Consider the following 15,934-nt stretch of genomic DNA (forward strand, 5'->3'; position numbering starts at 1 on the left):
AATGGGATTAGATTGGACAGGGCTTGATGGACGGCGCAGACACGATGGGCCGAAGGGCCTCTTTCTGTGCTGTATAATTCTATGACTCTATGAGGGGACAAATGTAATATATCCAAGTTTGCTGATGATACAAAGCTGGGTGGGAATGTAATTTGTGAGGAGGATGCAAGGAGACTTCAAGGGGATATAGACAGGCTAAGTGAGTGGGCAAGAACATGGCAAATGGAATATAATGTGGAGAAATGTGAAGTTATTCACTTTTGTAGGAAAAGTAGAAAAGCAGAGTACTTTTTAAATGGTGCGAGATTGGGAAATGTTGGTGTTCAGAGGGACCTGGGTGTCCTTGTACATGAATCACTGAAAGTTAACATGCAGGTACAGCAAGCAATTAGGAAAACAAATGGTATGTTGGCCTTTATTACAAAAGGATTTGAGTATAAGAGTAAAGACGACTTACTGCAGTTATATAGGGCCCTGGTGAGACCAAACCTGGAGTACTGTGTACAGTTTTGGTCTCCTTACCTAAGGAAGGATATACTTGCCATAGAGGGAGTGCAACGAAGGTTCACCAGACTGGTTCCTGGGATGGGGGGATTGTCCAATGAGGAGGGATTGAGTAGACTAGGCCTATATTCTCTAGAGTTTACAAGAATGAGAGGTGATCTCATTGAAACATACAACATGTTTACAGGGCTCGACAGGGTAGATGCAGGGAGGATGTTTCCCCTGGCTGGGGAGTCTAGAACTAGGGATCACAGTCTCAGAATAAGGGGTGAACCATTTAGGACTGAGATGAGGAGAAATTTCTTCCCCCAGAGGGTGGTGAATCTTTGGAATTCCCTACCCCGGGGGCTGTGGTGGCTCAGTCTTTGAGTATATTCAAGACAGAGATCAATTGATTTTTGAATATTAAGGAAATTAAGGGATATGGGGATAGTGCAGGAAAGTGGAGATGAGGTAGAAGATCAGCCATGATCTTATTGAATGGCGGAGAAGGCTCGAAGGGCCAAATGGCCTACTCCTGCTCCTATTTCTAATGTTCTTATGTTCTTAAAACATCCCAACGCACTTCACAAGAGCGTTATCAGAGAAAATTTGACGCCGAGCCACATAAAGAGATATTGGGCCAGGTGACCAAAAGCTTGGTCAAAGATGTAGGCTTTAAGGAGATCTTAAAGGAGGAGAGGTAGAGAGTTGGAAGAGTTTAGGGAGGGAATTCCAGACCTTAGGGCCTAGGCAGATGAAGGCTTGGGTGCCAATACTGGAGCAAAGGAAATTGGAGATCCGCAAGAGGCCAGAATAGCAGGAACGCAGAGTTCTTGGAGGTTGTAGGGCTGGAGGAGGTTATACAGATATGGAGGGGGTGAGGCCATGGAGGGATTTGAACACAAGGATGAGAATTTTAAAATCAAGGTGTTGCCACACTGGGAACCAATATAGGTCAGCAAGCACAGGGGTGATGGGTGAACAGGACTTTGTGCAAGTTAGGATATGGGCAGCAAAGTTTTGGTTGAGCTCAGATGGGAAACCACTGAATCGAGGAGACCACTAGAATAGTCAAGTCTGGTGGTAACAAAGGCATAGATGAGGGTTTCAGCAGCAGATGGGATGACGAAGAGTAAGAGCCAAGGTACTTAGCAAATGCTGAATAGATTGAGTGGTTAATGAATAGTAGGAATGGAATGGCACAGAAGACTAGGACATGTGTGATAGGTGGGGAATCATTGCTGCTGGGTCAATATCCTGGAATTCCCGACCGAATATCATTATTAAAACAAGGGCCGTGATTTCGCCGACCGAGGCGGGTCCGGTGTCACGATCCCAGCCCGCTGCCTACAGCAGCCTGCACTCTCCAAGTGATTTTACATTAATAGGGTTTGTTAAGCCCGCCCTGCAAGGTTCCCGGACAATTAAAAGGAAGCGGGTCTGATGATGTCATTTGATGACACGTCATCAGCCGGTTTCCTTAAAGGGGTCATGTCCAAATTGATTTTGACAGTTCTGCTGTCAGTGTTCTACAGCATTGAGGTGCTGCAAACACTGACAAGCACTGCACAGAGGTGCACGGCTGCACCCAGGCTCTCCCATGACACCCTCCATATGCTTAAGGAGGGAGTCACAGCACGCAGGGAGGTTCTCTTCCCTTCCCATGGGTGGAAGAGACCGCCCCAGGAGATCAACTCAGCCTGGTTGCACATTGCACAGGAGGGAAGAAGCAGGGATGTGGTCAGGAGGACCAGGCTGCAGTGGGGCAAACCCTTCAATGATCTCAGTAGATCATGAAACGTTACTACCAAGCCACACTCAACCTCATCCTGCTGTGCCACTCATCACATCCACATCACTCTGCCTTCCCTACCCTACTCCTGCACATCCTTACTCACACCAACTTACCTTGCACCTCCACCCATCCCTTTCTATCTGCATTATCACTTCCCCATTTCACTAGCCACCCCTCACACTCACCCTCATCCTACTGCAAGTATACCAACTAACAACACACAAAGGTAGGCACTTGTGTGTTTTAGCCAATGTTCATGTGAAGTTTCTGGTAATGTGCTGTCAAACATTGAAATCTTTATTTTCAGCCCTTTGTGTTCTTGGACAGATTTGTGTGCACCTTTGGAAGAGGCATAGTGAGTTGTAGTGAATAGTGAGACATAAGGGTGCCTGTACACCCCACCCCCCACAATGGTGACGAGCTCAATATGTCTTCCAAATGCAGTAACCAACAGTTTCTGAGCTTTGAAAGTGAACAGCTGTAACATGGGATCTTTTATACAACTTTGGTAGCTGTCAGGACATGAGATAATTCAATGCTGAATTCACTCACGACATGCTGAGCTGATGTGGTCCCCGAGCAGCGGGTAACCCATGGGGGAGCAGGTAAAATTGAAACGTAGGCTTAAAGTAACAGTTATTTGGATGTTAACAACCCATTTAATGATGTCAATTGCCTCCCCCTCCGCTTACTGTCGGGTCTGCTCAGGGCCGACAGACCCGACACCTGGGAGGCTCACATAGAGGCGGGTTGACAGCGGGTTCCCTACCCGCTATCAATCTTTGCTACTTTGACAGCTGACCCGCCTCTGAATCCGCCCTCTGAGCGTCGGCAAAATTCAACCTAAGGACTTTGAGGCATACAACAAAGTGATAGAAAATTGTGATGGAAAAAGTGCGATAGGAATCAAATGCAACACTTCCTGGAAGTGTGCACAATAAGCGCATCATGTAAAATATTTAATACATATAAAATGTCGAACTAGCATACATTCATCTGTCACACCTGTATATATACTAATTTCTGTATGACACTTGGACTCTCCTAACCACACAACTTCAGCCAAAGAGCAATAAATTATAAATGACGAGGTAGGGAACATATGACTAGAAAGCGAGGAACTGAGAAAAACTACCAATGAAGAACTAAGGAAATGTAACAGCAAAGCAAGCTAAGACCAATCAACAAAATCTACTAATAAAATAAATTAGAGCAAATGAAATCATTTTAAATATTTTTGAAAATTCTTTTGGCCGCCATCTTGGTTCCTCCACTCAACTGGCAATAAGTGTTGAAACATAATACACATAAAAAATACAAAATTTACAAAGGGTTTAATCCGCCCAACCCAACTCTCCAATAAAATCCTATGCGGTGTTGACCAAATGCTCATTACATTTAAAGTGAAATATTTAAAACAATTTTAAAAAGAACAATTGTATTGCTCTATCTAGGTATACCTTGAGGCTTGGCATTCACCAGCTGTAAGTTGGCATACTGGCAGAGCAGGATATCAGTCTTTGTAACAGTCTCTGCTGGCGTAACCCCAGATGTCACGTAGAGAGTCTTTCTATTGAGACTCATCAGGTCAGTCCCATTTGTCAGCTCTAGAGAGACAAACACAGTTAGTGACCCAAGGTGCACTTACACTAGTCTTCATCTCAAAAATGGCAGCTTTCAGAAGAACTACATAGAAACATAGAAACTACGTTCTGTTCCATCCTGCAGCTCACTCAAATGCAGCTCACCAGGTGAGCACTTACTATCAATTGAGGTCTGAAGATCTATTACATCATTTTGGCACAATTTTTAAAAAAATTAGTAATATTTGAGAAAATTAGAATTAAAGAATCATTTTCCAGTAGCCTGTACCTAAATTTTTCATCACCCAAGACAAAAATTGTTCCCAAAATATAAAGAATTTTGCCACGTTACTTCCATCAATCATGGCAATTACTCATGTTGTATCTCAATTGCAAATTGAAGCTATAACATATTGCAGAAACAATTTTTTTCAAAGAGAAATTTGTGACAATGTAGTCACAGGAGTGAGATTGGGGAACAAAAAATGGGTGAAAAACACATTTCTGAAACAAAGATCTTAATCTTCGTGGTGAACTGCCTCAAATTGTCAATCAATTATGCCATTCTCTGTGCTATATATTATTGTGTAAGGAAAAGACTGGGCTGGTAACTATGTCACTGGCGGTGCAAGATAGGAAATGCATGAATGCAGTCCAGAATAACTTGGTATCTGATAGAATCAGAGAGACATTCTTTGGGAAAACACTCTGCTCCATTTGCTAAGTCCCCTAGCAGCACAACTGAGGGTGGGAATTCAAGTGGGGAATCATCATGCATATAAACCCATGCCCTAAAACTCCGTCTCAGTCTGTTACACTAATTTTGTGCTTCACTGAGCTTTAGCAAAAGACATTTTTACAAACATCTCAGCCCTGTCGTGGTGACACAGTTCTTGCAAGCGCACAGAATTTCCCGCTACAAATCAGTTTAAATCCAGAAAAATAACTGCTAAAAGTGTGATAGATAGATTGGAAAAGGAAGTCATCACAATTTTCAACTTCAAAATACCGATGTCCTTGCATTAATATATTAATCACTGAAAGGATCTGGCAACTGTAGCATTAGGGAGTGGAGACAGATCATAAAAACATCACATACAAGTAAATAAACAGGGCCATCAAAGACAGCTTGTAAGAATTTATTAGTCCTTAGACACAACTTACTGGAATATTAAAATTTTGAAACAGGAACTTAAAAGCACATCATCATGGTTTTAAGCAAACCAAAAAAGGGATTCCTCTGAAAACACTCATTTATACAGTCGCATCCATAAATAACAACATTTGATTTCAACCAACTTTATAGAAGCAAATTCGTTTCATCACTCAACTCCTTTAGAAAATTCTCATGGATATTAGATATTACAACACAGAAAGAGGCTGTTTGGCCCAACTAGTCAGTGTTAGCAATTATCCTCCATGCGAGCAATCGTCCTAATTCTTTGTGCGGGAGATTCTGTGAGTAAACAGAGCGGGAGATTCGCCGAGGAAACAGAGCGGGAGATTCTGTGAATATATAGAGCGGGAGATTCTGTGAGTAAACAGAACGGGAGATTCTGCGAGTAAACAGAGCGGGAGATTCTGCGAGTAAACAGAGCGGGAGATTCTGCGAGTAAACAGGGCGGGAGATTCTGCGAGTAAACAGAGCGGGAGATTCTGTGGGTATAAAGAGTGGGAGATTCTGTGGGTATACAGAGCGGGAGATTCTGTGAGTATAAAGAGCGGGAGATTCTGTGGGTATACAGAGCGGGAGATTCTGTGGGTATACAGAGCGGGAGATTCTGTGGGTATACAGAGCGGGAGATTCTGTGAGTATAAAGAGCGGGAGATTCTGTGGGTATACAGAGCGGGAGATTCTGTGAGTATAAAGAGCGGGAGATTCTGTGGGTATACAGAGCGGGAGATTCTGTGGGTATACAGAGCGGGAGATTCTGTGGGTATACAGAGTGGGAGATTCTGTGGGTATACAGAGCGGGAGATTCTGTGGGTATACAGAGCGGGAGATTCTGTGGGTATACAGAGCGGGAGATTCTGTGGGTATACAGAGCGGGAGATTCTGTGAGTATAAAGAGCGGGAGATTCTGTGGGTATAAAGAGCAGGAGATTCTGTGAGTAAACAGGGCAGGAGATTATGTGAGTATACAGAGCGGGAGATTCTGTGGGTATAAAGAGTGGGAGATTCTGAGAGTATACAGAGCGGGAGATTCTGTGAGTATACAGAGCGGGAGATTCTGTGGGTATACAGAGCGGGAGATTCTGTGGGTATACAGAGCGGGAGATTCTGTGGGTATACAGAGCGGGAGATTCTGTGGGTATACAGAGCGGGAGATTCTGTGAGTATACAGAGTGGGAGATTCTGTGAGTATACAGAGCGGGAGATTCTGTGGGTATACAGAGCGGGAGATTCTGTGAGTATACAGAGCGGGAGATTATGTAAGTAAACAGAGCGGGAGATTCTGTGGGTATACAGAGCGGGAGATTCTGTGGGTATACAGAGCGGGAGATTCTGTGAGTATACAGAGCGGGAGATTCTGTGGGTATACAGAGCGGGAGATTCTGTGGGTATACAGAGCGGGAGATTCTGTGAGTAAACAGGGCAGGAGATTCTGTGAGTAAACAGGGCAGGAGATTCTGTGAGTATACAGAGTGGGAGATTCTGTGAGTATAAAGAGCGGGAGATTCTGAGAGTATAAAGAGCGGGAGATTCTGAGAGTAAACAGAACGGGAGATTCTGTGAGTATACAGAGCGGGAGATTCTGTGAGTATACAGAGCGGGAGATTCTGTGAGTATACAGAGTATTTCTCCTTCTCCTTTTCTCTAAACTTGAGCATTGGCTTAAATTAAGAGCAGTGATTATAGATTAGACAATTGACTGATATTCCAAACCTTGAAAACCTAATTAGTTAAATAAAATACAATAGAGATGGCAGGGCGGGCGATGTGTTGCAGCTGTAGCATGTGGGAGCTGGTGGACACCAGTGTGATCCAGAGCGACCACATCGGCAGTATGTGTCTGCAGCTCGAGGAACTTCGGCTTAGAGATGATGAGATGGAGCTTCAGACACTGCGATACATCAGGGAGGGAGAAAGTTACCTGGACACTGTACTTTGTTCCAGGAGGCAGTCAGACCCCTTAAGTTAAATATTTCAAATCTGGTCTGTGGTCAGGGACAGAAGGGTGTGACTGCAAGTGAGGCAGGTATGGGGATCCAGGAGTTAGCATTGGAGGAGCCTCAGCCCTTGCACTTGTCCAAAAGGTACGAGGTTCTTGCAGCCTGTGTGGATGAGAGCAGGGACTGCAGGGAGAATGAGCAAACTGACCACAGCATCGTGATACAGGGGGCCATTCAAGTTTGGGGGGGGGGGGGGGGGGGTAAAAAGGAATATAGTAGTGGTAGGGGACAGTATTGTTAGGGGGATAGATACTGTTCTCTGCAGCCGAGAGCGTGAGTCCCGAAGGCTGTGTTGCCTGCCCCGGTGCCAGGGTTAAGGACATCTCCTCGGGGCTGGAGAGGAACTTGGGAGTGGGAGGGGAAGGATCCAGTTGTCTTGGTCCATGTAAGTACCAACGACATAGGTAGGACAAAGAAAGAGGTTCTGCTGAGGGAGTATGAGCAGCTAGGGGCCAAATTAAAAAGCAGAACCACAAAGGTAATAATCTTTGGATTATTACCTGAGTCACGAGCAAATTGGCATAGGGTCAATAAGATCAGAGAGATGAATGCGTGGCTCAAAGATTGGTGTGGGAGAATTGGGTTTCGATTCATAGGGCACTGGGGAAAGAGGGAGCTGTTCTGTTGGGATGGGCTGCACCTGAACCATGTTGGAACCAGTGTCCTGGCGAATCGAATAACTAGGGCGGTAGATAGGGATTTAAACTAAATAGTGGGGGGAGGGTTCAGGTGAAGGGGAATTTAGAAAGTCAAAGAGAAAGGAGAAGGCAATAGTGCAGGGTAGTGATGGGGTAATGATAACTAGAGTGTGACAGGAGGAGACAGAACATACGAACATAAGTGTGCACAAGCAAATAGTTTCAGAGTAGGTAAAAATGGTATAAAGAAAAAATTTAAAACTATCTGAATGCACGCAGCATTCATAACAAGACAGAGTTGATGGCACAAATAGAAATAAATGGGTATGATCTGATAGCCATTACAGAGATGCGGTTGCAAGGTGACCAAGGCTGGGAACTGAATATTCAGGGGTATTTGACATTTTGGAAGGATAGGCAGAAAGGAAAAGGAGGTGGGGTAGCTCTGTTAATAAAAGATGAGATCAGTGCAGTGGTGCGAAATGATATTGGCTCAGAAGATCAAGATGTAGAATCAGTTTGGGTGGAGATAAAAAAGTGAGGGAAAGAAGTCACTGGTGGGAGTAGTCTATAGGCCTCCTAACAGTAGCTACACTGTAGGACAGAGTATAAATCAAGAAATAATAGGGGCTTGTAAGAAAGGTACTGCGATAATCATGGGCGATTTTAATCTTCATATAGATTGGACAAACCAAATTGGCAAGGGTAGCCTTGAGGACGAATTCATAGAATGTATTCGGGATGGTTTCTTAGAACAGTACGTTGTGGAACCAACCAGGGAGAAGGCTATTTTAGATCTGGTAATGTGTAACGAGGCTGGACTAATTAATGATCTCGAAGTGAAGGATCCTCTTGGGAAGCGTGATCATAGCATGGTAGAATTTCACATTCAGTTTGAGGGTGAGAAACTTGGGTCTGAAACTAGCATCCTAAACTTAAATAAAGGCAATTACAAGGGTATGAGGACAGAGTTGGCTAAAGTAGACTGGGAAAATAGATTAAAGGGTAAGACGGTAGATAAGCAGTGGCAGACATTTAAGGAGATATTTCATAACTCTCAGCAAAGGTTTATTCCAGTGAGAAAGAAAGACTCTACGAGAAGGATGAACCATCCATGGCTAACTAAGGAAGTTAAGGATGGTATCAAATTGAAAGAAAAGGCATACAATGTTGCAAAAATTAGTGGTAGGCCAGAGGATTGGGAAATTTTTAGAAACCAGTAAAGGATGACTAAAAAAATAATAAAGAGGGAGAAGATAGATTATGAAAGTAAACTAGCAAAAAATATAAAAATAGACAGTAAGAGCTTCTACAGGTATATAAAAGGGAAGAGAGTAGCTAAAGTAAACGTTGGTCCCTTAGAGGATGGGACTGGGGAATTAATAATGGGAAACAGGGAAATGGCAGAGACTTTGAACAAATATTTTGTATCGGTCTTCACGGTGGAAGACACTAAAAGCATCCCAATAATAATTGATAATCAAGGGGCAAAAGGGAGGGAGGAACTTAAAACAATGACTATCACTAGAGAAAAAGTACTAGGCAAACTAATGGGACTAAAGGCTGACCAGTCCCCTGGACCTGATGGCCTGCATCCTAGGGTCTTAAAAGAAGTGGCTGCAGAGATAGTGGATGCGTTGGTTGTAATTTACCAAAATTCCCTGGATTCGAGACGTCCCATTGGATTGGAAAACCGCAAATGTAACGCCACTATTCAAGAAAGGAGGGCGACAGAAAGCAGGAAACTACAGGCCAGTTAGCCTAACATCTGTCATTGGGAAAATGCTGGAATCCATTATTAAGGAAGTAATAGCAGGACATTTAGAAAATCATAAGACAATCAAGCAGAGTCAACATGGTTTTATGAAAGGGAAATCGTGTTTGACAAGTTTACTAGAGTTCTTTGAGGATATAACGAGCAGGGTGGATAAAGGGGAACCAGTAGATGTAGTGTATTTGGATTTCCAGAAGGCATTTGATAAGGTGCGACATAAAAGGTTACTGCACAAGATAAGAGCTCACGGGGTTGGGGGTAATATATTAGCATGGATAGAGGATTGGCTAACTAACAGAAAACAAAGGGGGCGATTTTCAGACGTCGGAGGCGGCAGGTAGGCAAGAAAATCTGAATCAATGAGGGCGGGTTTGGAACCCGCCTCCGCGGGATTTTGCCAGTGCTGGAGGTCGGGAAACGGTCCCGCCTCCAGCTGGCCATAGCGCTACTTAAGATCATTAAATGTTCGTTAAGGGCCTCTCTAAGCCTATTGCGAGAGGCCCTCGTGATTTTTTGAGCATTTCGGTGTGCTCCACGCCCCTCCTGAACCACGCCAGATAAACCTGGCGGGTTGACTTGTGGGTGGCCTTCTCACAGCTACAAGTCCAACAAGACATCGTTTATTGCATCAAGGATTACTTGCAGGTGCCAGGCCTTTGCTTTAAAAGGTCTCTTGAGCACTTTTAGAAGGCCTTTCGAAGTCGGTGGTGCTGCAGCTTGATTCTATCAACTGTGGGACCTCCTTGGAAGACCCTCTCCCCGCTTGCAATGAGCGCTTCCCCAAAGGGGGCATCTGTAATCAGCATGGGAACCATTCGTTTTCTTTCTGCATGGATCGCAGATGAGGATGAGAAGCATCCAGGACAGCAGCAGAACCAGGGAGCTCAGGAGCAACAGCAGCAGGAGCCCTAACCTCCTGCTCAGGCAGCTGATGCTGCACAGGGCAGAAGGTGCCAGCACATCGAGGCACCTCACCGCAGGAGATACCCCCGACAGGGTTTACAAAGGATGAGCTACCTCAACATGAGTGAGCAGCAGTGCCAAAGGAGGCTGAGACTTTCGCGAGAGGTTGTCTGAAAGATCTGCGGCCTGCTGCAGCAAGACCTGGTGCCCAGAGGAACGGGTGGACACCCCTTTCCAGTGGCAGTCACCACCGCACTCAACTTCTTTGCCTCAGGCTCCTTCCAGGGATCATCAGCAGACATCAGCGGCATCTCCCAGCTGGCCGCCCACAGTTGCATCACGCAGGTTACCGATGCCATTTTCGCTAAGGCCCACAATTACATCCAGTTCTCAAGGGATCAAGCAAGTATAACCGCCCATTCGGTTGGCTTTGCAAATATGGCAGGCATGCCAATGGTGCAGGACATCATAGACTGCACACGTGGCCTTTTGGGCACCCCAGCACAACCCAGCTATCTTTGTCAACCGAAAGGGCTTCCACTCCCTCAACGTACAGCTGGTGTGTAACCACAAGAAGGAGTTCTTGCATGTTTGCGCCAAGTTCTGTGGTAGTTGCCATGGCTCTTTCATCCTGCGGCACTCTAGTGTTCCTCCGCTTTTCAATCCACCAAACCAACTTAACGGATGGCTCCTTGGTGACAAAAGCTACCCCCTGAAGAAATGGCTAATGACGCCAATCAGGAGGCCAGCTAATGAGGCTGCCAGCCACACTTCGATCAGGTCCATCATAGAGCAAACCATTGGGTTGTTGAAGATGCGCTTCCGTTGCCTTGACCGATCAGGTGGAGCCCTGCAGTATACACCATACAGGGTCTCCAGAATGGTCGTGGTCTGCTGTACACTGCACAACATCGCACAGCGTCGTGGCTTGCAGCTTCCCGATGAGCAAGTGGCTCAGTTTCAGCCCTCCTCAGATGAGGAGGAGGCGGGTCTGGAGGAGGAGGAGCAGGAGGAGGGCAGGGCGCCGGTGTATCGACCAGCGGCAGTGGCAGCAGCAGCACGCAAGCACATGGCTGCCCGGGATGAACTTATCATGGCCAGATTTGCATAGGTTGCCCAAGTTGGCACATGTCCTTGGCTCCAAACTAGGACATCATTGACAATGGACATGACTGTCTGGCCTCCTTTCACTCAGGCCACCAACCTGACAGCACAAGTGTGGCGGAGCCCGCAATGTGGAGCTGCCTAAGGCGAAAGAACAGATGCCATAACGCCAACATTTTGGCATCAAATCATTTTAATGCTTTCCAACAGGGATGGCATTTCATCAATACACAAACATTCTCCCAATCTGCACACAGATCTGGAGGTTATATCCCTTGCCAGCTGTACCCACACAGCCTTGGTTTCTTTGGCAGGCCTCTTCCTCCCAGATGAGTGGAAGAGCACCTCCCTGCTAGCTGTCACCCCCTCAAACAACATTTGCAGTGCCTCATCCAAGAGGCTCAGGGAGGCCCTTGGCTTGGAATTGGACATAGTGGTTTCTCAGAATATGTTGCAGGTGGTGCAGCATAGGCAGAAATGCTGTGGAATGAGCCAAGGCAGCAAGAAACCATAAAATCAGACTGGAAAAGTGATGTCAACAGAGGCGAGTTTCAGTCCCAAAACACTAATTGACCAAGGGCATCTCACACCTCTGAAATCAAGTGGCCAATCATGGGAAAATTGCAAACTTTTGAAAACTATCAGCGGAGGCGGGTTTCAAACCCACCCAAACTGAAACCCGCCTCCAGTGAGAAAATCGCCCCCAATGAGTCGGGATAAATGGGTCATTTTCCTGTTGGCAAACTGTAACTAGTGGGGTGCCACAGGGATCAGTGCTGGGGCCTCAACTATTTACAATCTATATTAATGACTTGGATGAAGGGACCGAGTGTACTGTAGCCAAATTTGCTGATGATACAAAGATAGGTGGGAAAGCAAGTTGTGAGGAGGACACGAAGAGTCTGCAAAGGGATATAGATAGGTTAAGTGAGTGGGCAAAAATTTGGCAGATGGGGTATAATGTGGGAAAATGTGAGGTTATCCACTTTGGAAGGAAGAATGAAAAAGAAAATTATTATTTAAATAGAGACTACATAATGCTGCAGTACAGAGGGATCTGGGGGTCCTTGTACATGAAACACTAAAAGTTAGCATACAGGAACAGCAAGTAATTAGGAAGGTAAATGGATTGTTGGCCTTTCTTGCAAGGGGGATGGAGTATAAAAGTGGGGAAGTCTTGCTACAACTGTACAGGGCGCTGGTGAGACCACACCTGGAGTACTGCATGCAGTTTTGGTCTCCTTATTTAAGGAGGGATATAATTGCATTGGAGACAGTTCAGAGAAGATTCACTAGGTTAATTCCTGAGATGAAGGGGTTGTCTTATGAAGAAAGGTTGAGCAGGTTGGGCCTATACTCATTGGAGTTTAGAAGAATGAGAGGCGATCCTACTGAAACATATAAGATTCAGCACAGTGGCATAGTGGTTAGCACTGTTGCCTCACAGCGCCAGAGACCCGGGTTCGAATCCGGCCTCGGGTGACTGTCTGTGTGGAGTTTGCACATTCTCCCCATGTTTGCGTGGGTTTCCTCCGGGTGCTCCGGTTTCCTCCCACAGTCCAAAGATGTGCGGGTTAGGTTGATTGGCTATGATAAAAAATTGACCCTTAGTGTTAGGGGGATTAAATACGTGGGGCTACGGGGATAGGGTGGGATATGTGTTGGTGTAGGGGTTACGGGGATCGGGTGGGATATGTGTCGGTGCAGGCTCGATGGGCTGAAATGGCCTCTATCTGCACTGTGGGGTTTCTGTGATTCTGAAGGGGCTTGACAGGGTAGATGCAGGGAGGATGTTTCCCCTCGTGGGGGAATCTAGAACTAGGGGTCACAATTTCAGGATAAAGGGTCACCCATTTAAAAGGGAGACGAGGATGAATTTCTTCTCTCAAAGAGTCGTGAATCTTTGGAATTCTCTACCCCAGAGAGCTGTTAAGGCGGAGTCATTGAATATATTCAAGGCGGAGATAGACATATATTTGAGCTACAGGGGAGTCAAGGGTTATGGGGAGCGGGCGGGAAAGTGGCGTTGAGGCCAAGATCAGATCAGCCATGATCTTTTTGAATGGCGGGGCAGGCTTGAGGGGCCGAATGGCCTACTCCTGCTCCTCGTTCTTATGTGCCTGCCCTGTTCAATCAGAACAAATCAATTCAGAATGAGGACACGAACTGTCTTTCTTTCTATTGTGTTTCTTTGTCTCTCTCTCTCTCCCAGTTTGTCTCATAGATGGCAAGAAATTAGAACCACTGCCTCGCACGTGTAAGTGATTAGTACTGACCTTTTCCAACAAAACACAGGCGAGAAAATAAATAATAAAACAACAGAAAATGCTGGATTCCAGCATTTCCATGTTTTATTTCAGATTTCCAGCAGTTGCAGTATTTTGCTTTTGCACTGGTGAGATAAATAGTTGGCTTCAATATTCAAAAATATATTTTTTTTAATTGAAGTAAAATTGAAACAAGACAGTCTCTCTCTCCCCTTTGACCTAAGCCTTTCTCACATACCATTCCCCCTCTGATCCTAGCATGTTTGCTTCTCTCTCACTCTCTCTTTCCCCTTCTGACACCTTGGCCTAGAAATTGCAGTCGGGGGCCTACCTCCAGAGTATGCCTCTGACCCGCAAAACAATGCCGAAAGTAGCTCCTGGCGCCCAGGCTGCAAAGAGTCGTGGGCCCGGTCCTCCAATGACAAAGGAGGATTCCATTGCAATCATTTACAAAGGGAATCCCCTAATGATATGCAATGGAATCCCCAAATAATCATACAATGTACAGAATTTTAATAATTAAACAATGTACTGAATTGCAAATTTATTCTCAAGTTCCTCATCGCACCAACCGCAATAAAAATTTAATCTTTTGATAAATAATTTAAAAAATCTAATCCGGGCCAATATTTGCATAAACTCATTTAAAGTGTATGTACATAATTTGGGATTTTAAAATGTTTTATTTAAGCTTTATATATATCCTTACACTGGTGCAAGCAGGCCTTACGTCTGCTTTTACCAGCCATAAGAGTTGCGTGGGCAATTGCTGGGCAGTTGTTAGGTAAACAGCCCAACTCTGTGCCAGGAATACTCATTTTTCAGGTGGTTCAGATGTTGGATTACCAAGCCATACCAGGAGGATGGACTGTTCCAAACCTAAACTGCCTACCATGTCACCTTGGAACCAACCTGGCATAGTTTACTCCCCCAGCAGGATAGTTAGTAACTGGACAACTGGTAAGCATGGGTTTCAGCTCTGGCTAGGAGAAGTGATGCTAGCATTATCTCAAGAATGTCATGGTAAGCAACAAACATACCATAAAACAAATGGATCTCCTGTGGTGTTGTTGGTTTCTTTCAGCTCTTTCTGTTATATTCATGTTGCTGTTTCTCTCTCTCTCCCTTCTCTTCGATCTCTTTTCCCCTTGTGTGTATCTCTCTGCATAACTCTTTTTGCTCCTCTCTCTGCCCCCATCTACTTGTGTCTTGTTCTTCTTTCCTCTTGGGTGAGAGGTAGCAAATGGCACTGTGTGGTGTAGCAGTGGACAGGAGCCCAGCGGGCTCCAGGCAGCATTTTCCAGTGAGGGTTGCAAGAGGAATGTACACATAGTTCTCAATGGTTCTCTTTCCATCTTCCTCAACCACTCACTTTGCTTCTTCTACCCCTCACTCGCATCATGTTCCTATCCCTCTTCTTCTCCTTTCCTGTCTCACTCCCATCATTACCTCTACTCCTATCACTATCCTTACCTACCCTTTGGTACGACCCACTCAACTCCTGTATTCTCCCTCCACTTCACTGCTCTCACACACTTCATTGTTAATCGTCCACCTACTCCCCACTCCTTCCCACTTGCTCCCAAGGGCAGGTGGTTGGAGGCCATAAACTCTCAGCCTGTTTCCCACCGCCTCCCCATCTACCCAATTCCCTCAAAGAGGCTTTCTTTGCTTCAAAATTCAACTTGTGTTTTTTTGAAACATGAGTTCCAGCTGGATGAGGAAAGACAACCTCTCTCAGCTTAATATGCTTTATGAAGTTTACAGAACATGAAACAAGCTAGAACAGGTGCACAATGAGTACAGTTAATCATTTTTCTCACTCATTCTTTCACACACTGCCTTTTTTCCACAAACGCAGCCCCCATAGATTGGGCCTAAACTTCACAGGTGGGCTAAAGGAAATGCTTCAATTGCATACTTGGAAGATCTGAACCATAAAGAAATGTTTGGACATGTTCAATACATCACCTTTATTGGAAAATGTCACTGTCAAAGACCAAAGTGCCATTTATCCCGTCTCAATGCTGTGCCAAGAGGTGTCCAAGTTAAACTTGCATCCACCAAAACCTTCATGTAGTGATATGAATCAACAACTTGGAAAGATGGCCCTTGCATGCTCCATTCAATACCTTCGAGATCCCTTTTGAGCTATGCAAATCAGTAATACTGAATTTGGGGGCACCCACAGCCATATCCCACAGGTTAGC

The 15,934-nt window shown here is 45.2% G+C and overlaps 1 protein-coding gene across 2 annotated transcripts in view; it reads right to left on the minus strand.

The window, feature by feature from the left end:
- Positions 1-15,934, minus strand: part of iars1 (isoleucyl-tRNA synthetase 1) — a 274,070-nt gene that overhangs the window by 20,613 nt on the left and 237,523 nt on the right. For both annotated transcript variants that reach the window (XM_086001804.1, XM_086001803.1), the window contains exon 32: positions 3,742-3,888. In XM_086001804.1, the coding sequence (XP_085857930.1) occupies positions 3,742-3,888 (147 nt within the window). The remainder of the gene's footprint in view (positions 1-3,741; positions 3,889-15,934) is intronic.

Source organism: Somniosus microcephalus, chromosome 11, assembly GCF_052327205.1.
Source record: "Somniosus microcephalus isolate GS21.2 chromosome 11, FLI_Smic_1.0, whole genome shotgun sequence".
NCBI lineage: Eukaryota > Metazoa > Chordata > Chondrichthyes > Squaliformes > Somniosidae > Somniosus > Somniosus microcephalus.